At 36.6% G+C, this 24,159-nt stretch overlaps 1 protein-coding gene across 10 annotated transcripts in view; it reads right to left on the bottom strand.

Moving 5' to 3' along the window:
* CCSER2 (coiled-coil serine rich protein 2) overlaps window positions 1-24,159 on the bottom strand; it is a 110,460-nt gene that overhangs the window by 56,173 nt on the left and 30,128 nt on the right. For 6 of the 10 annotated variants that reach the window (XM_074232563.1, XM_074232565.1, XM_074232564.1 and 3 more), the window contains 2 exons: window positions 9,749-9,839; window positions 233-395 (listed from right to left, as the gene is read on the bottom strand). In XM_074232563.1, coding sequence (XP_074088664.1) covers window positions 233-395; window positions 9,749-9,839 — 254 coding nt within the window. Of the gene's footprint in view, window positions 1-232; window positions 396-1,125; window positions 1,684-9,748; window positions 9,840-14,985; window positions 15,229-15,269; window positions 15,344-24,159 lie in introns of those variants that run through there. The other 4 variants (XM_074232567.1, XM_074232570.1, XM_074232569.1 and 1 more) reach the window with 3 other exon arrangements.

Below are 24,159 nucleotides of genomic sequence, written 5' to 3' on the forward strand. Positions count from 1 at the left end.
TAACTATGGATAGAATCTATGGTGAAGATAATGAAAACAGGCTTTAAGCCCTAAGGACTAACAGAGGGAAGTGATGATAAACCATCCTGCTCCTAGTCTTACATCACCAACCTTGGTGCTCTGACAATAGGATGTCTGTGTGCCTCCAAAAACCTGGCTCACAGTCTGGGTAAGAAAAAGTCATTGTGCAGGCAGGAAAAGAGTGAGCAAGTGAGTGAGTGGTGGCAGCTACCTGCTTAGGTCCGTCTTCCCATGCTGCCGGTAGCTGTCATTGTGGCTGAGGCGGTAGTGCTCCTGGCCACTCCATCTCTGGGGGGGCCTTTTCCAAAAGCCATCCTGGTGCTGTCGAACACTTCTGTCTGATCCATCAAAGCGATTCATGTTCTCACACTCCACTAGAAAAATTCAAAACCAACCCTGGTTATTCACGTTTATACATACTACATAAAGTAAGAAGCATGAACAGTTTGTTGCTCAAACGCTACTAAAAAGTTCACAGGAAAATTCTTGGAAAAATGTCAAGACTTTCCACTAAGTAATTATGAGATAAATTACATTTTGAAAAGCAGGAACAAGTGAGTGGAAAACCAATGATAATAATACAAGTTTCAATGAAGAGAAAAATTGTACTTTACAGTTGTTTAAATAACACTCTGAATTAATTTCTTGCAGTTTTTTAAGACAAAAAATTGTTATAATTCTTATAATTATTCTTATAATTAATGTTATACTCTTTAAATCCCAGTAATAATTTACCCCCCAAAGTGTTATTATCATTGCTGGTCCTTGTGATTTTGATAAAAAAAAATAAGAAAAGAGAAATGTCAGTTGCCCATACCAAAGGGAAGCAAAGAACCACTGTCCTAAAATGAGAGATGGAGGCTCACCTCGTTCTCTGAACAAATCTCAAAATTAAAAAAAAAAAATCAAACTCTTATTTTTAGAAAGTAAACTACTTCCTTGAGCCTCTGTTAACTTCCTACTGCAAACTGTTTGGCAAGTCTAAAAAGCCACTGGAGACAAAGCCTGCACTTGGCTGCAGCAGCACAGCCTCCTCCCTGAAATCCCAGCCCCACAAACTTCTACTGAGCTTCACACAATCACCAAAGTTTCTCTTTCACTTACCCGAAAATTTTTTCCTCACATATTTGGCCACTCAGTGAAAAAGTTGCTTTGTCCCAGGGCGGCATTGTGCTTCTCTGCTGCCTACTCAGCCATGGTGGCACGGCCGAGCCTGATAAACAGGCCTTCCTTCCTGCTCCGCTCCCAGCTCGCACACAGTGGGAAAGGAGCCCAGTTTACCCTGTGACTCCAAACTACCATCTTCGCCCAGGGCTTACATAGTTGTAGAGCGAGGTCGGCTTCTAAAAATACTACTAACCACCAGCCTGTCCCGGCCACACAGAGACAGAAAGGCTTCTCCGCTTCTGGGAGGAGAATGACTGCACTGGTTTGATCCACAAGTCAAAACTTCTGACACAAAGGTTGGGGGGTCACTGTGATCTTGGGATCACATGAACTGAACAGTAACTTCTAGAATCAAAGAGCAGTTAAATCAGGACAGCGCTGTAAACAAAAAAGGAAGACCTTGCCCCCAACAGAAGTATTTCATGGTAGTTGTAAAAATGATTAAGTGCAAACACTCAGTTCACTGACCAAAAAGTTCACAATATATTTTAAAAAACAATGAATACTGAAGTAATCTTTTAAATTAAGTACAAAATGGTAGTAAAGAACATTAAAATATGTACATAACTTTTAGGTTAGCCTTTGGGGGGGGGAACTAAACTAGAAATCCTTATACAATGAATTTCCCTGCAAAGTTACTGTGCACATAAGTCAAAACTATTAAACTATTAAAATACTGGGTTCAAATATAGTAAAAACTCATTATTTAGATTTTTCTAACTTGGAATTTGAGATTATTTGGGGTAAATGTTGGACTAAAAAGGTGGTTTCTAATACAAGTTCTGTGAAAGAATAAACAAAAAAAGCAAGAGGAAAGGCTGTTAGGATGCAGAAGACAGGACTTCTAATACTGGCTCTTCCAGTAGATAGTTGTATGACCTTAGATGATTCATTTGCCCTCTTGTTTCAATCTCTGAAATGAGGGAGTTTTTAAGTCTTTTGCACTTTCCATGACAGTATATTAACAATAAAAACAAAACCATAAGGAAATTGAACCTCACTTAGAGAACAATTTTTTCAGATGACAAAAATATAGGGCACAACAAAGTAGAGAATAAACAAGAATAAAAATAGCAATCATTAGTTATTCAACAGGCTTTTTATTCGATTATTTCTTTTTTAAATTAACAAAAACCTTACTCTCCCTCCATCCCCATTGGAAAAAAGAAAAGGAAAATTCTTGTAACAAATAAACATAATCAAGTAAAACAAAGTCATGCACTGACAATGTCCCAAAAATGTTTTTCTTACTCTGTGCCTTGAGTCTACCACCTGTCAGAAGGTGGGGAGTACGTAATTCTCTGTAATCAGGGAGAATCACTGCATTGCCCAGATTACCTACACCTTTACAATGTTGTTGTTGTTATGGTATATGCTGCTCTCTTGGTTGTTCTTTCATACTGTATCAATTTCCCCAAAACTGTCCCTTTCATCATCTCCTACAGAAAAGGATTCTAATATAGATTCTTATGCCATTTGTTCAACCATTCCCCAATAATAGAAGGGCACTCCACTTTGTCCATATGTGGGTTTTTCCTCTTTATCTGACCTCTCTGCACAGGTCTAGAAGGGGGCACTTCTGGGTCAAAGATGTGCACTGGTTAGTAATCTTTTGGCCCCGGTTCTCAATGGCTTTCCAGATTGATATCTCAATAACCTGGACACTAATGGGACAAAAGCCCCTCCAACTCCTGTCCTTTCTTTTCTGTCTGCACTGCCAGGCTCAGCAGCGGGGAACAGACCCTCAGGGCTGCTTCCCTTGAACTTCTCTTAATCACTCATCAGTGATATAGAGCATTCTTTCCATCTGGTTTCTGATATCCACTCTTCCCATCTAACTTCTACTCCCAAAGCGGAAGGGGGGGGGGTAAGGCTAAGCTTCTACACTGATTTTTTTCAGACTTTTTTAGGAAAGAGGAGGACGAAGAAGAGGAGGAAGGAAGAAGAGGAGTGCTCCCTAAGTGCCAGGCACTGTGCCAAGGACTTTACAGTTGTAATCTTACTGATCATCCCCACAATTATTGCAAGGCAGGTGCTGATATAGATACAGATGAGGAAATGGAGGCAAATCAAGGTTACGTGACTTACCCAGGGTCTCAGAGTTAACAACTGTTTGAGGCCAGATCTGAACTCAGATCTTCTGACTCCAGGCACTGCCTGGTTTCTACTTCCATTTTGAGGAGGTTCATACTTTTGGAATTTAGCACTTGACTTGCTGTGCTCCTCTCTTGACCGTTCCCTGGTCACAAGGGGGCATGCCAAACACAACACTCTAGTCTGGCACCATGTGGGTGATGAATAAATGTGTTTCCTCTCTTCCTTGACTCCACACAGTCATTCTCATAAAGAACTCAACATTCATGTTGACAATCCAGTCCCAAAGACCTCTTACATCCCACTCCAGGTACCCACTAGCCAACACTGGAGTCTATTCCCAACTATCTTTCAAAACCTCCTTTACTTTTCCTATACCCTTTCATTTACACAACATGCATTTTTCACTTCTCAAAGTCTTTTCTAACACATACAGTCTTGAATTATTCCCTAGTCTCCCAATCAAACTCCAAGTAAGGTTTCACATGGATGAAACCCATATGTGACCTCATGGTTTACCCCAAATCCTCTAATTGTCCCTCTGATATTCCTGTGAATCCTCATTCTGTTTCCCTCTCAGAGACTGCTGCCTTCATCTTTACCTCTCTCTTTCTCCCTCCCTCTTCCTCTTTTTTTCCTTCTCTCTTTCTGCATCTTTAGGCTCTCATTGATCACCGACTCCTGCCATTCCTTCCCATTAGCATTCCAGAACTGTCCTTTTCATAGCCCAAAGCCAAGAAAAAGACTGGCTCACCTTTTCTGTTCCAGTCCCTCCACTCCCATGCAACTAACTAGTAAAGATTTCTTAATTGCTAAATCCATTAGCTTTTACTATGTTCTGATTCTTTAACTCTCCACATCATGTGTCATTGTAGACCACCCATTCTGTCTTTATCCTCCTGCCTCTTTGGGTTTTCATGACCCAGGTCTCTTCTGTTTCTCCTTCTACATATCTGACATCTCCTATGCAGGATCACAACCCCTAATGTTACCCCCATATATAGATCCAATTCCTTCTCTTGAGGATCTCATTAGTCTGTATGGTCTGTCCAGACAACTCCCAAATACACACAACCAGCCTACTTCTCTCTCCTGAGATACTCCAATAAAGTGTCTAAAAGATATTTCAGTGCCTATTCCACAGATATCTCAAACTCAACATGTCTACTACAGAAGTCAGTCTTTCTCCCTATACCATTTTATTCCCACCTAGTTCCCCCTGATTCTTCTGCAGGCTTCCCATTTCTTTTAGCCAAGCAGATTTGTACCTCTAGAGTCATTTGTAATTCTTCATTCTTCCTCACTAACTAGATGCTAACACAATCCTACACAAGTTTGTCAGCTTTATTTCCTTAACATTTTTATTATCCCTTTTTCTTAATCCACACAACCCGGATGAGAGTTCAGGTTACTGCAAAACTTGCCAAACAGTCTCCCTGTCATTAGCCTCTTCTCGCTCTAATATACCCTCCACAAAGCTGTCAAAGGTACAAAATGACCAAGCCAGGTCCCTGTTCAAGAAAAGTTAACCTACTGTCTCTCATATAAAATACAAAGTCATCTAATGGGCATTTAAAATCCTTTACAAACTGACTTGAACCTCATTTTCTATACTTATTTCATTTGATACATTCCCTGTTATAAAGAAAATGGTCCACTTGCTATTCTCTGGCAAAACTGGGAGAATATACAATTCTTACTGCATACCTTTGCTCAGGGCTATTCCCATTTAGATTGTACAACTTAGAATGTCCTGCTTCCTTGCCTCCAGTTCCTAGAATCCCTACATTCCTTCAGAATGAAAGCAATAAAATTTTAGGAATACACTACAGAACATCCAGCTAGAAGATGTGGTTAATCCTTTCCTAATAAAGATAAGGCAATTCAGAGAACATAAGGTCTTCATTATTATATGTCATTCTGCTAAAAACAGGTATCTGAAAAATTCTTGATTTCTCTGGTTGAAATTTTTTCTCAGTATAGAGAAAAATAATAATGAAAATTAAACTCAAATTTAATTCAGATCAATTAGGAATAACTGATGATGTAGAAATGATAATAACCTTGGGAAAAGCTGAATATGTCAAATTAGAAGTCCTAACAATGAAGGAAGGAAATGTTAGGCTAATTTATCTATCTTAGACTTCAGTAAATTTTTCCAAAGTATCTGTCTAAAAACTCACAAACAAGGTAAAGATGTTTCTACAGTTAGAAAGTCTAAGAAAGAAGTAAACAGCATGTTAAGAAGGCCTCTCAGAACTGAATCTAGATTTTTTGGAACCCAACTTAATATAAGGGAATGAGAGGCTCTTGGCAAGGATGGTCTATCTATGCAATGAGGTCTTGCAAAAAATGTATCTGCCTAGACATCATTAAGCTTCTAAAATTTGAAACTGGAAAGAAAAAGAGAGGGAGAAAATTGTCAACATCTATAAACCAGCTCAACAAGTAGTTAACAACAAACAGGAGATATTCAGTCACAAAAAAGGCAGTAAAACATATCATGGGTTCAGATTTCTGTACAAAAACATGCTAAGGATGGGTAACAAGCTAAGTTTCTAATGCAAAAGGCAACTGTGACTTAAGAAGCATGAAAGAGATTCCATTTTCTTAATAATAACTAGCATTCTTAGAGCACTTTAATGTTGGCATCCTTTTCAAAAATTATCTTATTCTCACAATAACTTTGGAAGGTAGGTTCTACTGTTATCCATATTTCACAGATGAGGAAACTGAGGCAAAGATTAGATGATTTGTATCACCCAAATATGAAGACATAGCTGAACTCTTCCTGACTTGAGGTCCAGTGCGCCACCTAGCTGCCAGTGCATTTTAAGAAAAATCAGTGCATCAAGGAGATACTGATGAGGATTGGAGCCTAATAAAGATCTTGAAGTCTTATTCTGTTTGAAGAATGAAAGAAGAATGCTTAAACTGTAGAAATGAAGACATGGGAGGGCTCACGAGAACAGGATACAGTAACTGTCTTCAAATACCTAAAGGGTTCTAATGTGTATGTGTTTTTAAGACATTTAGTGTAGTTTCAAAAAAAAAAAAACCACTGGATAGGTATTGCCCAAAGAGGGAAGGATTTCAGATCAATACATAAGGGTATATTGAAAGGGTATTGTAAATGTGCTGTCCTGTGAAATACTGGGTCCACTATTAAATTATAATAGATGAATTCCTTCACATGTTGAAATTACCTCAAAGCTCTCCTGACTTCTTAAAGTCTATGATGCTATTGCAGCATTCTTATTATTTTTAAGTGAAAAGTTATTTGGTTGAAGGTAAATACATAATAAATCAAGAATTGTGGAGGAATACTTAAATTTAAGAGAGATCACAGAATCTAAATAGGCAAGTAACAAACAAGTAATTTTTTTACTTTCTATAGAACAAAGTCTTAATAAATCATAAAACTCAAAAATTTGATATAAAAATCAAATCTAAACATAGGAATAATCATGGAAATTTTCCTACCCTTTTCCCATCTCAATTCTATAATTTGCAAAAGTATTTCACCACATGCCACCAAATGTCACTTCCTAAAAACAAAATGACATAGCTTTCTTCAGTTTCCAAAGTATGACATCAAGTCACATAATGGGAATACTCACAGTTGCATCCTATAGTCATGTTAAACTGGCTATTTGCAGACACCCATTAGTTTATGATCTTGCTCTAGTTTTCTGTGAAACATAGGCTGGATGAACCTAGAAAAGCCATTCCGTAGAGAAAGCTCAGAGTTCTTGGTTTTGGTAGGAACTTTTGGACCAGGTTCTAGGCACATACAATTTGTCACTGAAGGTTATAATGGGAGATGAAAAGTCTAATTGGCTTCATTCAGTTGATATAAAAAAGACCAAGTTGCCTCTGCCTCTTTCTTTCCTCTAATATGCAGAACTACGTGGGAAAGTGTCTGCAAAGTCATAGAACATGGAAGTGGACAGCCCTATTTCCTTCCCTTGACCTCCATGAAGCTCCAAGCACACAGCCACTACTAAAGTTCATGGTCATGCCTGGGCAATCCTGAGTCTTGGTTTGGACTGCCCCTTTGCATTTTTTCTGCTTTGCAGGTAACTGGGCAACAACCATAACCTATAGGTGTCCAGAATGTGACCTTGTGACTTCAGCCAATCTGGAAGGATCTCTGAGTGTGGTGGAAGCATGTGGAGGGATACATGGAGAATAACTGCCTAGGGAAGGGATCAAGCATGAAGCGCAGAAGTCAGTTTTAGATAAAGTAATGGTGTGGACCCTACGGTCAAATTTAAAATGTCTGATCAGTAACTCTACAAATTGCTTTAGGGTCCACACATTCTATCAACAATTATGTCTTAACAAAACAGGTGTCTTATCCAATTCCTGTTAAGGCACACTTGTTAATTCCTTATATATGAATTACATCTCCCAAACCTGATTCCTCACCAGTGTGAGGAACTCAATTTGCCTATCCTGCCTAATTAGAGGCAGGGCCCCTCCTTAGGACTGGACCCAATCCCAAATTGCTACCTCAGTACAAAACAGGGAGTGACATAATACTCCAGCCCTTGGAAGTCCAACTGAGTGGTCTTTCATTACAAAATCTGAGACCTGTACCCTGACCACAATGCTCTATTTCTTTATATTTTCTTGGGACTCCAAATCAGCATGCTAAATAGTGCAAAATTGTTCTTCAAGTCAATACCTTATTCCTCCGAATTTCTCTCATATTTGATAGATGATGATCCTCTCTGGCCTCCAAATCACCATCCTGTCTATTTCTTTGTATAGAAACCATGGCTTCATTGATTATATCTGAGCAATGGACAAGCTTCTGACTTCTAACCTTTTTCTTAAATATGATATTTACTCACTAGCTACCCAACCTTCTAGGTTAGTCATATGATTCAAAGACTACCTCAGGCGATTCAATTAGGCTTTTTCTCTAGTGAGACCTGTAGGTTCCTGCCCAAGCTCCATTCCTAGATAGGACCAGAAGGAACAAAACTACACATATCCTTGGGCTAGAGTCCAACTACCTTCCATTCTACCTAGAATTCCACCCCCTTCCACATCAAAATATCAAACTTAAAAGGGTTCTCTCTTCCACAAAAGCTAAGAAAAATATCTTCATAGACTGACAAGGCTCTCTACAGTTTTAGTCTCAGTATCTTTGCCATATAAACATCATGGCTTACCATGATTCAAAATAGATTTCAATGGAAGATTAAGCATAATTGTCAATAAAAAGGACTAACCCACATTTACTCATTGGTCTACAAATGTGGGAAGGGAAGGAAGAGAATATAAATATATATATATATATATATATATTATTTGCAAAAATTATCTATCTTGCCTCAGACATTTAATAATTACCTAGCTGTGTGGCCTTGGGCAAGCCACTTAACCCCATTTGCCTTGCAAAATCCTAAAAAAAAAACCCTAAAAAAAATTATCTATCTCAGGGCAGGTAGGTGGCACAGTGGATAGAGCACTGGTCCTGGAGTCATGAGGACCTGAGTTCAAATCCAGCCTCAGACACTTAATAATTCCCTAGCTGTGTGACTTTGGGCAAGTCACTTAACCCTGTTGCCTTAAATAAATAAAATTAGAAAAAAAAATTTTAATTATCTATCTCATTTGACATTCCAACATGAAGTAGACACTATGAAGCCCCATTTTAGAGTTAAGGAAATGAAGGCAGATAAACGTTAAGTGATTTATTTGCCCATGGTCACAACAACTGAGAAGAATCTGAGGCTGGATATGAATTCAAGTCTTTCTGTCTCCAGGTCCCAAGATCTACACACTGTGCAACCCTGCTGCCTAATGTAGAGAACAAATTTTCAATGGTCCAAATGCAATCCAAATTGTATGTATGTAAAACAATGAAATTTTTTTAGCATTAAGGAAAACATTTAAGGCAGCATAACAGTGGGTGGAGGGGTGATCCAGGAATAAGGAAATCTGGATTCAAGTTCTGTCTTTGACAAATCCTTCTTGGTCTAACAATGAAAGTCCCCAAATCTTTTATGCTCAAGACAACTTTTTAAAATTTTGTAAACACAAGTTGCATATCTGAATCCAAGGGAAAGAGTAGTTTTCCACTCCTGGGGTAGCAGTAAGTAAGTGTCTTCAAGTCAACATTCAACTACATCCAAGATGATAGCAAAATCATTAAGAAAATTTTCTCAAAATATGGGGAAAATTCTATAGACATTTTATGAGTTATAGAATGTTCATAAAGTTTCTAAGAAAGTTGTGCTCAGGGGCAGCTAGGTGGCGCAGTGAAAAGAACACTGTCCTGGAATCAGGAGGACCCAAATTCAAATAGGACCTCAGACACTTAATAATTACCTAGCCGTATGACCTTGGGGCAAGTCATTTAACCCCACTGCCTTGCAAAAAAAAAAAAAAAGTAGTGCTCAAATTGTACATATGAATAGCATAAATTAATAGTAACATTTTCTCCACTAACCATTTTCAAGAGGTGCATCCTCTGGCAGGTCCACATCAAGCATGAGATCATCATCTTCAAGGTCACATGAGTCAAGATTGTTCAGGATATCCTATAAATAGATCAAAAAAATAAGGAAAAGACTATGGAATGTTCCAAAATGATCAAAGGAACACTACTCTAGATAACAGGTTATTAAAAAGGATGAGATTATGATGAAATAATTGAAAAAGGAAAACAAATAGAAAGAAACAAATAGCTAAGAAAATGTTAACCTAAAAAAAAATCATATGTATAAAACAGAAACACAAACTAACACTTTTGCTCAGGGCTAAAACACAACCAGAAAAAATTTTACTACTAGAACATGCTTGGTTTATTGACTTTTGCTAAATTCAATATTTCCTTTAATATTTTCACTCCTATTGGAGTGAACAAATGAGGAGAAGCCATTTTTAGGATCCAGAATCAGAAGACTCCCTTTAATTCAATTTAACTAAATGTTTAATTGACTAAAAAATGAAAGGTACTCTGTAAAGTGATAGAGATACAAAGACAGAAATGAAACAATCCCAACCCCACAGAAGCATATCTTCTATTATGGGATATAATGCACATATTAGTATAACATATACAAGCATAAACAACATTTGAGTAGTTTCAAGAGAAGGAAAAAAAAAACTGTGAGAGGTGGCACCTTAGTGTGCTTGGAAAGAAGCCTGAGATTTTAAGAGGCAGAGTTAAGGAAAAAAAAAAACATGTCAGAATCTGGAGGCACAAAGATTACTGTATAAAACAGTTTGCATTTTTTGCCATCAATAGGTTAATGGTTGTTTTCTGCACAAACCACAGGCTTTTCCACTAGAAAAGGAGTTAAAATGATCAAAGGAACACTACTTACAAAGTTATTAAAAAGGATGAGTGTATGCTAAAATAATTTAAAAAAGGAAAACAATATGAAGAAACTAAGAGCAAAGAAAATTTTAACCTAATAAACTGGGCAGGCAGAAAAATCTGACTCAAGGAAGGGGAAAAATGAAACTAAATTTTATATCTATATAATAAGCATGAAGTTCCATATACAAGGGGGGGAGAGGTGGACCCCCTTTGTAGAAAGTTTCTTGTGCCCCAGGAAATACTGATGAGAGTTCACAGAAGTCCCTCAGGAAATAAGAAATCCCCCCCTATTCAAGAAATAAGATACAAATAGTGACAGTAAAGTGACCTTGACTCTGGGATACAATATAGCAAAAAGCAAAAACAAACATTAGGTAAGTTGTCTTTCAAAGGAAAACATTCTGGATATGAGAGTCTACCCAAACTGTCCCAGGAGAAAACCAAGACTTGACTTCTAATGATTCATGGGAAGACAAAGGGTATGCCAGAAAGCATATTTAAAAACTGCCAGGAATGATGAAGTCCTTGGCAAGAAACCAAAGACTCTTAAGAACACCCCTGGTAGGGGCGGCTAGGTGGCGCAGTGGATAGAATGCTGGCTCCTGAGTTCAAATCTGGCCTCAGACACTTAATAATTACCTAGCCATGTGGCCTTGGGCAAGCCACTTAACCCCATTGCCTTGCAAAAACTAATAAATAAATAAATAAAATAAAGAACACCCTGGTGTTATCTCTGCTGCCAATTGAAGGTAAAGAGCTTCAGAAGGAAAAGACAGCTCTGGGATGTAAATATCTAATTGAGAAAATAATGCCTAGGATTTACATTTTTAGGGCCATAACTTAAAGCATATAGGAATTAAGGATTCTTGGCTGGGTATGCAGGGGTCCTCTCCTACTATTGGATTTTCTTGATCTCCCACTTTCCCCTCTTAAACCCATAGCTGTTCATTCATTCATTCTCCCCCCACCCCCACCCATCTCTCTATTCCCTCCAACCTGAAATTAGTTTGTAAAACATGTCACAGTGCGGGTAAAGCTAGCCCCACAGTCAGGAAGATCTGGGTTCAATCCTGCCTTTGTTAAGGTTCTACTGACCTTGGGCAAGTCACATAATGCAGTAAGGTCTGAGAGAGCTCTTAGACCACAAGCTACAAAGAAGATATTGGTCTGAATTAGCCAAGGGAGGTTCTTCCCATTACCAATGAAATCAAAAGTCTGGATAAAAAAAATGATTTTTATTTACATTCTTGTGTTATAATTCTCTAGCAGAATATAAATAAGGTCCAAGTTTTATAGTGGTCTTTGTATATAACATAGTTCCTAGAACAATACAGAAGCATATAGAAGGCCCTAAAAAATGTTTGGATGAATTGAATTAATGAAGGCAAATAAAAACATTTTCCTATAATCTAATAATTGGAGAGGCAAGAAGGGAGGGAGAAAAAGAGGAGTGATTTAATTAAGAGCTTACTATATGCTACAAATACTTGTTATGACATAATTCTGACAACAGCCCTGCAAGGAAGATGCTATGGTAAAGCCTGCCTTACAGTTGAGGAAATTACAAATGAATTGGAAACGTTGTAAATGAAATGAGTCAGATGACAGAGTTGACAGAACTACCCAATTCAGATGTTGCTTCTTGTTTTCTCTACCATGGAGAATGGTCTTGAGGAGGAAGATAACAAGTTAGTAAGGAAATCCTTAAACTCTATGACTAACAGATGAAAAGAGTACCATGTTTCTCTTAAAAGTATAAACCAAGAGGTCCAAATAACCATATTCCAGAATACCTAAAGAATTAGCAGATGGGACCACTGAGCCACTATCAGTAATCTTTTATCTTAAAAGCATCAAAATATCACCCTCAAAAAAACCCAAAAACTTGGGATTAGCTGTATTTCATTTCCACAACTTTGCTGTCTGCAACTTAATGAGCCCCTTACCTAACTTGTTAATCTCATGCTAATATTGTTTAAGAAAGTAACTATTTGAACATAACACTATTATTCAACAAATATAATAAATCCACTACTTACATGCAACATATTATGGGAGATGTTGGTGAGATAGGACAAAAGAAGTCCTTGAATTCTAGGGGTGGGAGTAGAGTATAATACAGACAGACACACACACACACACACACACACACACACACACACACACACACTCAGATACAAATGGGTGCACGCACATATATATATATATATATATATATATATATATGTATACATATTTAAATATATGGTAATTTGAGGTAAAGAACACTCTCTGATATGGCCAGACCTATAGTGTGACAACTGAGTGGAAGATGAACTGGAGAGGTGAGAGACTTGAGCCAGAAAGACCAACCAGCTGGCTATTACAATAGTCCAAGTGTGAGGTGAAACAGACCTGTAACAGGGAGGTGACAATGTCCAAGGAAAAGACAGGGCATATGGATTTGATAACTCATTATGAGTACAGCTAAGTTGGAGAAATGAGCAACTGAGAAAACAGTGGCACCTTTGACAGAACTGGGAAAGTTAAGAAAAGAGAGGGTATGCTCAAAGGGAAGAAAGAAAATACATTTAGTTTTGGAGACTTTAGTTTGAGGTATCTATAGGATATCCAGTTTTAGATTTCTTTAAAAAAAAAAAAGCTGGAAATCTAAGACTAGAAAATTTGTGCCCAAGGCAGGCTGCAAGCTATACTCATTCTCTTTTAGCTACATCTACACTTCAGCCAAATGAGGACCTGGCCTTTCTTGCTTTGCTCTTACTTTTTCATTGAAATGATCAAAAATGCACTGCCTCCTTCTTTTAAAATCATTAAAATCCTTTCTATTAAAAGAAAACTAATTTAGTGTTAGTTAAGGTCAGATTTTAAAAATATTTTTTTCTTCATTATTTTATTTTATCCTTTCAATTACATGTAAAAGTAGTTTCCAACATTCATCCATTTGCAACTTTATAAATTCCACATTTTTTCTATTACCTCCCTTCCCTCTCCATTCCCCAAGGGGGCAATCTGTTAAGTCATACATGTACAATCATGTTTGAAACATTTCTATATTAGTCATGTTGTAAAAGAATAATCAGAACTAAGAGGGAAAACCATGAGAACGGAATAAAAAGTTTTAAAAAGTGAACATAATATATGCTTTGCTCTGCATTTGGACTCTATAGTTTTTCTTTAGATGTGTATGGATGACAATTTCCATAGCAAGTCTCTCAGGACAATCAATGATCACTGAACTACGGAAAAGAGCTGCTTTCAACATTCATCGTACTTGATCATTTTACAAAGTTGCTGTTTATGTGCACAATGTTCTCTTGGTTCTGCTCATTTCACTCAGCATCGGTTCATGCGAGTCTTCCCAGGTTTTTTTGAAGTCCTGTACTTCATGATATCTTACAAAACAATAGTACTCCCTAATATTCTCAACTTGCTCAACTATTCTGAAATTGATGGGCATCCCCCTCAATTTGCAATTCTTTCTCACTACAAAAAGAGTCGCTATAAGTATTTTTGAACAGGTGGGACTTTTCCCATTTTTTTTTATGATCTCTTTTGGATATAGACCTAAGTAGTGATATTGCTGGATCAGAGTATGCAGAGTTTGGTTGTCCTTTGGGTAAAGTTACAAATTGCTCTCCAGAACGGTTGGATCAGTTCACAACTCCACCAACAGTGCATTAGTGTCCCAATTTTCCCATTCTCTCCAACATCGATAATTGTCCTTTTTTGTCATATAGACCAATCTGATAGATATAGGTCAATCTGATAGATATGAGGTGGTATCTCAGGTATTGTTTTAATTTACATTTCTCTAATTAATAATGAGTTGGAGCAATTTTTTCATATGACTATAAACAGCTTTAACATCCTTTTTTTTCTGAAAATTGCCTGTTGAATATCCTTTGAACATTTATCAATTGAAAATGACTTGTAATTTTATAAATTTGATTCAGTTCTCTATATATCTTAGAAATAAATCCTTTCCGAATTCCTTCTAATCCTGGCTACATTGATTTTATTTGTGCAAAACCTTTTTAATTTAAAAAAGTCAAAATCATCCATTTTACAATTTATAATGTTCTCTATCTCATTTGGTCATAAACATCTCCCCTCTCTAACGATCCAAAGGAGTATTTGCTGTTCTCTTAATTGATCTATGGTATCAGGTTTTTTGTTTCTTTATGTCTAAACACTGTACCTATTTCAACCTTATTTGGTATAGGGTCTGAGATGTGGGCTTATGCTTAGTTTTTGCCATATTATTTTCAAGTTCTCCAAGCAGTTTTTGTTATTAAGTTCTTACCCCAGAAGCTAGGATAACAAATATCTTACTATAGTCATTTACTACTTTTCTTTTGTACCTAATTTAATACACTGATCCACTTCTCTACTTCTTAGACAGTACCACAGAGTTTTGATGACTGCTGATTTGTAATACAGTTTGAGAGTTGGTACAGTTAGGCCACCTTCTTTTGTAATTTTTTTCATTAATTTTCTTGATATTCTTGACCTTCTGTTGCTCCAGATGAATTCTGTTAAAAAGTAACTGTAAAAGTTTTCTGCTGATTTCATTGGTATGGCACTGAATAAGTAATTTAATTGTCACTTTTATTATATTCGCTTAGTTGACCATGCATGCTCTTACTTTTTCAATGAAATGATTGGAAATGCACTGCTTCCATTTTTACTGATTAAAATTCTTCCTATTAAGAAGAAAAACTAAAAAAAAGAAGGAAAACTAATTTAGTGTTGGTTTAATTAAGATCAGATTTTTAAAATATTATTAACATTTACTGTTAATACTACTACTAATAATAGCTAGCATTCTATCCCACCTACTATGTGCCAAGCACTTTAGAAATGCTATTTAATTTTATCCTCACAATAATCCTGGAAGATAACAGCTAGTATTATTCCCATTTTACAGTTGAGGAAACTGAGACAGACAAAAGTTAAGTCACCTGTCTAAAGTGACATAGCTAGTAAGTATCTAAGACTGTTTGAAAGGTCTTTCTGACTCCAGATACAGTACTTTATTTATTCAACCACCTTATCTACCTCCAAAAAAGAAATACAAAGAAGGGGAAATCTTTTCATAACCTATTTCTGATAAAGGTCTTCAGATCCAAATCATATAGGAAATTTACACAAACATATGACCAAAAGTCATTCACTAAAAGATAAGTGGTCAGATACATGTCAACATTTCTCAAAAAAATTTCAAACTATGATAAGCTACATGAAAATAGCTATGAAATCACTAAGTCAAAAAAATTAAAACATTTCCTAAACTTTCACCTAATTCTCAATAAATTGATAAAGAAGACAAAAACAAAAATAATTACTCTTGGAGGGTGTATAGAAAAACAAACACATTGACACACTTCGAACAGCTGAGAAGGCATCTCTACTGGGGAAAACAATTTGAAATTATCCAAAAATAATGATTTAACTGTTCAATATCCATTGACTCAAAGACTCCATTTTGCTGAGCATATGCCCCATGGGGTTATACATATAACAAAATATTCACCACATTTTTTGTGCGTAGCAGAAACAAAATTAGTGCTTATTAATAAATCTTCACCCAGCAAGTATTCATTAAGCACTGGGAATACAAAGAAAGGCAAAATCAGTCCTTATCATCAAGCAACTTAAATTTTCATAGAAACAAAATATAAATACTTAGGTACTTAATGACAGATACATAGCAGAAAGAAGATACCATTAGAAGGAAAGAAAAGCTCTGGCAACAAGAGGGATCAGAAAAGCTCTCCTACAGAAAATGGTGTTTGAACTGAATTTCAAAGTAGGTAAGGGATTCTAGGAAGTGAGGTTAAGGAATCAGAGCTTTCCAGATAGGAAGGACAGCCAGTAAAATGGCACAGAGTTTGTGCAGATGGGAGTATCAGGTAGGAGAAAAAGCAAATAGGTCAGGTCATACTGTAGAAGTGGGAAGATGGGGATATAAGGAAATATCAAAACTTATTTTTGAAATCCCTAGTAGGAGGGCCTAAGTTAGGCCAGAGAGAGACTAGGAGCCAGGCAGTGAATTTGCTGAGGAAAGAAGGAGAAAGTCCTGGAGGTTGGCAGATATCAGCAGTCAAGATTTAGATTCATTAATAAATTTAGATATTATGAAACTCAAAGAAGGAAAGATTTGCTGAGTGGTGGTGGTAGAGGGACAATATGTAAATGACAATGGAAGAAAAAAATATTTTAACTCTTTGGGGATACAAAAGAAAAGTACAGCCAGTAATGGAAAAGGTGACTTCAAATGGATGCAATTTGGAGGTGTCAGGAAATGGGAATGAAAAAATTCCAAGTTAAAACCAAGTTTCATAATTATGAAATAGGTATTTCAGAGGAATCAACAAATAGCTTGGGTAGATATGGGGCAGGACATTGGGAAAGGTAAAAGGTTGAGATGAATGGAAAGAAGGAATTAGAGAAATGGAGTTGTGGAAAGGATTTCTTCACTGGTTCCTGGAGTTTATTTATCAACTGAAACCTGACTGAATAAATTATGGTATAACATGCTTCAAGAAACAAAGTACAAAAAGGATTCAGGAAAAGGCCACTACACATCAACCAGAGAATTCATCAAATTCTCTGAGGAAAATTGTATGAACTAAGGGAAAGTGAAATAAGCAGAACATATTAAAAAAAAAATACAGGTCCACTACAATGTAAACAAAAAGAATAGAAGGAAACTTCTTATCAATGGCTCCTGGCTCCTAAATACTTAGTCCAGAGTGATTAAAATGGCTTTTACTGACATCTTAATAGAAGGACCACCTCTCTTAAGGGGCCTCAAATCATGGCAACACTGGGTCTCATTTGTAATTTGTTCCTCCCCCATGGTTACAATCTAATTGATACATTCAATCCCATCAGTTTTCCCTGCCCTACTCATTATGCTAATGAACACAGGGAAGTGAACAGCAAGCTCCTTGAGCAAGCTTAAAGGAGAAGGACACAGTCCCTAAAATTAACTCAGAACTAGATGGGGCAGAGCTGATCTAATCTCAAATTTTGATTAGGTTGGGGCCAATTCTTTTGTTTTACACTCTCAAAACATTGCTCATACCTATACAGGCAGACCCCAGTCTTTGTAATGTAAACTAACAATCTCCCTTCACAATCTAGTGGAAACCAAACACCCCCATATTCCCACAAAACTGAATATGGTGTTACTGTAAAAACCAATATTATCCATGAGAAGAAATGTGGAAATGCATCTCTTTCCTTTCACAGCAAAGGTGGCCAACTATTGATTACTGAATGGTACACACATTTTAAAACAGTTGATATGTCACTTGGTTTTACTTAACTATTATTTTTGCTTTGTTACAAGAGAGGGCTCATTATTTAAAATAGTATAGCCAGGAATCACTAATATAAAAACAAAAAATATCAAATTAAAAAAAGTTTCAATAAAAATCCTATCCATTCCTTCCCCTCAAAGACCAACAAGATACTATGTTTATCTTGATTGTAGCTCTAACAGTTTCTCCTTTGTTGAATCTCTCAGCATTTTATATCTCTTCTTATTCTTATTTCTTATTTGTATCTGTATTCTAGTGAATTGCTTTGTCAATTGGTCATGTCCTACTCTATAACCACATTTGGGATTTTCTTGGCAATGATTTTGGAATTGCTTGCCATTTCCTTCTCCAGCTTATTTTACAGCTGAGTAAACTAAGAGGGTTAAAAATGACTTGCCCAGGGTCACACAGCTAAGGTTTGATTTTAACTCAGGTCTTCCTGACTCTGAGATTGGCACTCTATCCACTTAAATGTGGGTTGAATTAGACTGCTTTCCTAATCTGTAAAATGCAGAGGTTAAAATGGTTTCTGAGGTCCAAATCATTTCTAAAATTTTCTGACTCTTTAATTCCTCTCCTATCAATCACCAGTCATAATTATTAAGTGTCTATTTTTTCGTTTCCAGATAGAATGTAAGCCCCTTGGGACAGGGACTCTCATTTTTGTCCTTTAAGCTCTAGTGTCTATGTGCACCTCAGACTGCTTTTCCAATCCATAATGGCACTTGCTTTAGAATTATCTATGTTGTTTCTCCAAAATATTTACCCTTACTTTTTAATCTCTCTACTAGGATGAAATAAATAAGATTAAGGAATTTTTTATTTCTAAGAATGTACCAATAAAAAGAATACACACACACACACACACACACACACACACACACACACACACACATACATATATAAATGACTTCAAGTAATTAATAAAAATACTGAGCATAACTGTTCTTAGGGCAGAATTATGTGACAGGATACTACAGGGTGCTTTTGATTTGACATTAACTCATTAATCACTAGTCTGAGTCTCAGTAGACATTCAACTGACCTAGATGAATCTCCAATTTAAAGCCTTATGGGACAGAAAATTCTGGAGGAATGAAGCTCTTTTAACAACACCTAGATAAACAAACACAAATATAGAAAGAGTAAAAAATTAGCTCCTCTACTGGGTAAAACCAACTATGGCTTTACTCTTCTCTTACCTTATTTCTCCCTTACCATTTCCCATTCTACTTCCCCAATCTGGGAAGTTAAAGAACAAAAAATTTTAAATGCAGCACATTTTGAAAGGCAACAGACCTCAGTGCTAGAGATTTAGAATTATTCCATTTTATCTATCCCTAAATAGCTTCATTAATATTTTATAGTCTCTCCCTTAACAGTGGAACTCCTTTTAGGTTAGAGAAATCAATAGAAAAATTTCTTAAGCACAGTAAAAGCTGAGTTATTCAACAATCTACTAATTGCAAAGCTCTAAAAATTTGGCATTTGTAACATTATCCAACATAAATCTTAAATCTATAAACCTGCAAATACAGACTTTTATTATCCTAGAGGCTTCAGGCCAATCTAGTACCTAATAGGAAGGTGTTACATATATCATTATTAAAAGCAGAGATAATGTAACAACAACATTTCTATGGATTAAGTGCTACTTTCTTCTCTGGAGGCGGGGTAGACAGTGATGGACAGAATGAGGAAATCAAGCCTTTTTTCCAATGGGTAGCCTTATATTCACTTCAGATCTGAAACTAAGGACTAAGAAGAGGAATTAAGTTAACAAGAATTAATTCTTAGTTTACAATAACTTATTCCTATTATCAGCTCAGTTGCTAAGTGTTTATATTATCTAAAGTAATAAATTAATAAAGGTTTTAATTATTAAAGAGATGTTAAGCACCTATTTGCAGAATACTATAGACATAATTTAAATAAGATACAGCATTTCTCCTCATGGAGTTCACATGCTAGTTAAGCAGATATGACACATATAATATAAATTAGTTAACAGGGAAAAATAACATGGCTTTTAAGGCGTCAAAGATTGTTACTATCTGCCATAATCACCTAAAGCATTAAGTAGGAGATATTAAACTAAGTAAAAGTCCAAAATGTCCAACAGATGACAAGACTGTTGTAAAAGAAGAGGTACCCACCACCTCTTCCAGTGTAAGACATTTAATTTACTGGGTCAATTATCAAAGGCAAGGTATTGCTCAATACTGTCAGGAAAATGAAAGGAGTAGGCTCCTTTCTATTTCATATTTAATAAACCTATGAAAAGAAAGACTTGTATGAACCTGACATGAGAATTCAGAGAAAGAAGTGATCACTTCTAGATTGGGACAGGGAAAGATTAATCAACAGTATAAGGAAGAAATAATATTCTTCTTTGGGTCTTAAAAGACCAGGGGTTGTAGGAGGGCATTTTCAGCAGACACATTTTGGTTTCATTATGATGGTAAGAAGGTATAAGAGCTGGCAAGTGGGTTAGTTTAACTATGCCAAGTTTACTTGAAAGAGAAGAATCAAAGCAAAATTATGCTAGGCAGGCAGCAAGCATTCACTAAGTGTTTACTATGTAAGAGGCACAGCGTGAGTGCTGGGGGTTACAAAGAAAGGAAAAAATCAAGGTCCCTGCCCTCAAGAAGCTTACAAAAAGAAGACAAGTCTTAAAAGGAAGCTGAAAGGTAGGGAGGAAGGAAAAAAAACATTACCTACCCCAGAAGTAGAGCCAGGGAAAGAATAAAGCAAACCTGGTCTGGACTGCAAAATGGAAGCCACCAGAAGGAATTCATCACTGGCATAGTGGAGCAAAGTTCCAAAAGAAGACTTAGCTAATTCATGGTAAGTTACAAAGTAGACTTGAGTCATGTTCTAGAGTTCAGAAGACAGACTGAGAGGAAGAAGAGGATATATTCCATCTACCCTGATGGCTCTGCTAGGATTTAACAAGCTGAGTTAGAAAACTTGGGTAGCACAGGATCAACAACCAACAGAAAAACTGAAAAGAAAAAAATTAAAAGGACAAAATGAAAAATAAAGATTTGGAAGAGAAGAAAGAAATCAATGTAGTCCAAGTGGTTTAGGTGGTCTAAAGGTATCTCTGCACCTATCTTCAAAGGAAGAATTCGGGCTGAAGTTTCCCCAAAAGAAATACTCTTTTTTCCTTAACTTCTCCTCCGATCTATCCAGCAACAGACACTGTAATATACTCTCCTCCATTTTTAATTTAAGTTTCTGTATCTTGCTTCAAATTAAGAGTTTACTAGAATATGTAAAAAATTAAATTAGGAAAAAACTAAATCCTAATGTTAGGAAGTGGGGGCTCTGAGCTTGAGGTTGAGGTTGTACAAAGAACTTTTTGTCTCAAACTCCAAGGTGCAGCAGAGGAAAGGACAGGGGAGGCAATCATATTGAAACCAGGTGAAAAAAATGAGCAGAATTATTACAATAAATTCAGTAATTTTTCAGTTATCTGACTCTTTGCGACCTTATCTGGAATCTTCTTGACAAAGATACTGGAGAGGTTTGCCATTTCCTTCTCTAACTCATTTTTACAGATAAAGAAACTGAAGCAAACAGTGTTAAATGGTCACCAGCCTCACTTTCTCCTCAGGAGCCATTTGGGTTCAAATGATCACATATAAATCAGGATTACTGGAGATGGACTTGGATGCAAGTCTGGGTTAAGTGATGTGTTCAAGTTCATGCAGCTTTAAGTGTCAAGTGACTGAAGCTGAATTTGAACTCCTATCCTCCTGACTCCAAGGTCAGTGCTGTTCATTTCACTACCTAGCTGCCCCACTATAATAATATAGAGTGGTTGAGAGATAAAAGGGGATAGACAAAAGAGACTGGTAGCCAAATAAAAAGTCACCCACTAAACTACTACCTTTCCCTGAGAGGATTATAAGAAAATCTATTCATCAGAGAGGAGGGAGAAAAAAAGCAATAGCTTTAGAGGGCAAATTCTACTCAGAATGGTGACACCCATTCCTTGTTATTCCTCCTTAAACTGGAGGTATTTAGGTGACACAATGGGTTGATAGCAGAGCCTGGAATAAGGAACATTTAAGTTCAGATCTGGCCTCAGATATTTTACTAATTGTATGAGCTCAGGGTAAATCACTTTATTTCTGCCTGCCCCAGTTCCTCAAAAATGAAATCATTCATGTATATTCCACAGGGCTGTTATGAAGATGGAATGAAATGATACTTTTAAAGCACAACACCATCTAGCACACAATGGCAGGTAAGCACAGACAATTTTCATGAAATCTTGTCAGTGAAAAAAATAAAATTGTAGACCAATGGGATAATCAGACTAGATGGTGTTGTTTTTTGTTTTTGTTTTTAATTATTATTTTGCTTAATGATAGGAAGGATCTAAGCAAACATATGAGAAGTCCATGGAGGAAAAGATTGAAGATATAAAAAATGAATGATGCAGTAAGGGAAAAAGGAATGGAATCAAGGCAAAGAAGGATGTTAAGTCTTACTAAGAAACAAGAGGGAAACAGAAAGGAAACATGAAGAAACACATTTTTAAGAAACTGGGTAAGGAGTTAAGTTAACAAATATTAAGTTGAAGCAATTAGGTAGCACAGTATAGAGAACTGGGCCTAGAGTCTGGAAAACCCAAGTTCAAACCTGTGTCTTTGGATAAGTCACTTAAGTCTCTGTCTCAGTTTCCTCAACTGTAAAATGGAGAAAACATCAGCACCTACCTCCTAGATAGTCTTTGTAAAACCTTCAGCACAGTGTGTGGTTGATAAGAAGTGCTACAGAAATGCTAACTACTAGTTAAGTTCTAATACTGTGTGAGCTGCTGTGATCAGAAAGATGACACAAGTGATCATTACATTCTAATCAATGACAATTAACTCAAGGTCTAATGTTACTGAATAAAAACATCAGTTAATAACCTACTTTGTAGGTAGGGGGGTCCAGAGACAAATTTTCTAGTTTTGCCCAGGGCTGACTTTGAAGGAGCTTTGACACTGAAAAGGGACAGTTGCTTAATATGGCTGCGAAAAATATGAAGGGAGGTGGGACAATTATTCCTGAAATTATAGGCTAGCAAACTCTCCCACTGAAGATAGACAGACTAATGGGAGGAGGGGGGGTATGAGGGGATGTCTTTTGGAGATGCTTCTGAAGGCTACCGAGACTGGGTTCGCAAGCTATGTCTATTCTCTAGACTTGACAGGCCAGTAAAATGGAAGAATGGCTTGAATTGGAATACCCTAAATTACCCAAACTATATAACTCTTAAAACCCCAAGAGTTTATTATGCTGATATAATGAAAAGCTGACTGAATACAAATGAAAGAGAAAGTTTCAGTCCAAACTCTCCCCCAAAATCCATCCACTCATTTTCAACTAGATGTCTCACTGGATCCTCAAATTCAACATGAACAAAACAGAATTTAAAAGTCTTTCTCCCCAAACCTCTTTTAATTTTGTAAATTCTGTCAATGGCACCACTATTTCTCCAGTCTCCCATGTGGAAAATTTTTATTGTTAACACATAAATTTATAGAATGTTGTATTATAAATGCCCTTAAAAGTTAACAAGATGCTCATTTCATAGATAAGGAAACTGAGACCCAGAGAGTTGAACTGGTTCATAGTCATGCAGTAAAGTAGGTGGCATGCAGCCTCAGACCATACTTCCTCTCCAACATTCCCATACTGCCCATTCTATTTAATGGATCAGTAAATCCTACAGATTCTGCTCCCACAACTTCTCTCTGGAATTTATCCCCTTTCCTCCATCCCAACTGCCATTCCTCACTTCTGCCTAAATGGATAACAAAAAAATTTTCTTCCTTTGTTTTCCCTCCTCCCTTCTGTCCCTGGTACAAAGGAGACTTCCACATGGGTCTACCATGAAGGAAATGTTAAATAAATACTTGCTGACTAACTACCAAACAGTCTTTGTACTCAGGATCTATAACTTGTAAATTGAATGCATGCAGTTTGTATAATCACTCCTATGTAACAAAACCCTTTTGATGAACCCCTATTACATGGACAAAATGCAGCCAAGCATAAGTAGAAAGAGTGCTGGATTTGAAGTCAGTAGAGATCTGGGTTTGAACTGATACTTATTTGTGTGACTTTTGCTACTTAATTGTGTGACCACAAGTTAGTCTCTTAATCGCTTTTAAATCTCGGTTTCCTCATCTGTAAAATGGGGAT

Source organism: Macrotis lagotis, chromosome 4, assembly GCF_037893015.1.
Source record: "Macrotis lagotis isolate mMagLag1 chromosome 4, bilby.v1.9.chrom.fasta, whole genome shotgun sequence".
NCBI lineage: Eukaryota > Metazoa > Chordata > Mammalia > Peramelemorphia > Peramelidae > Macrotis > Macrotis lagotis.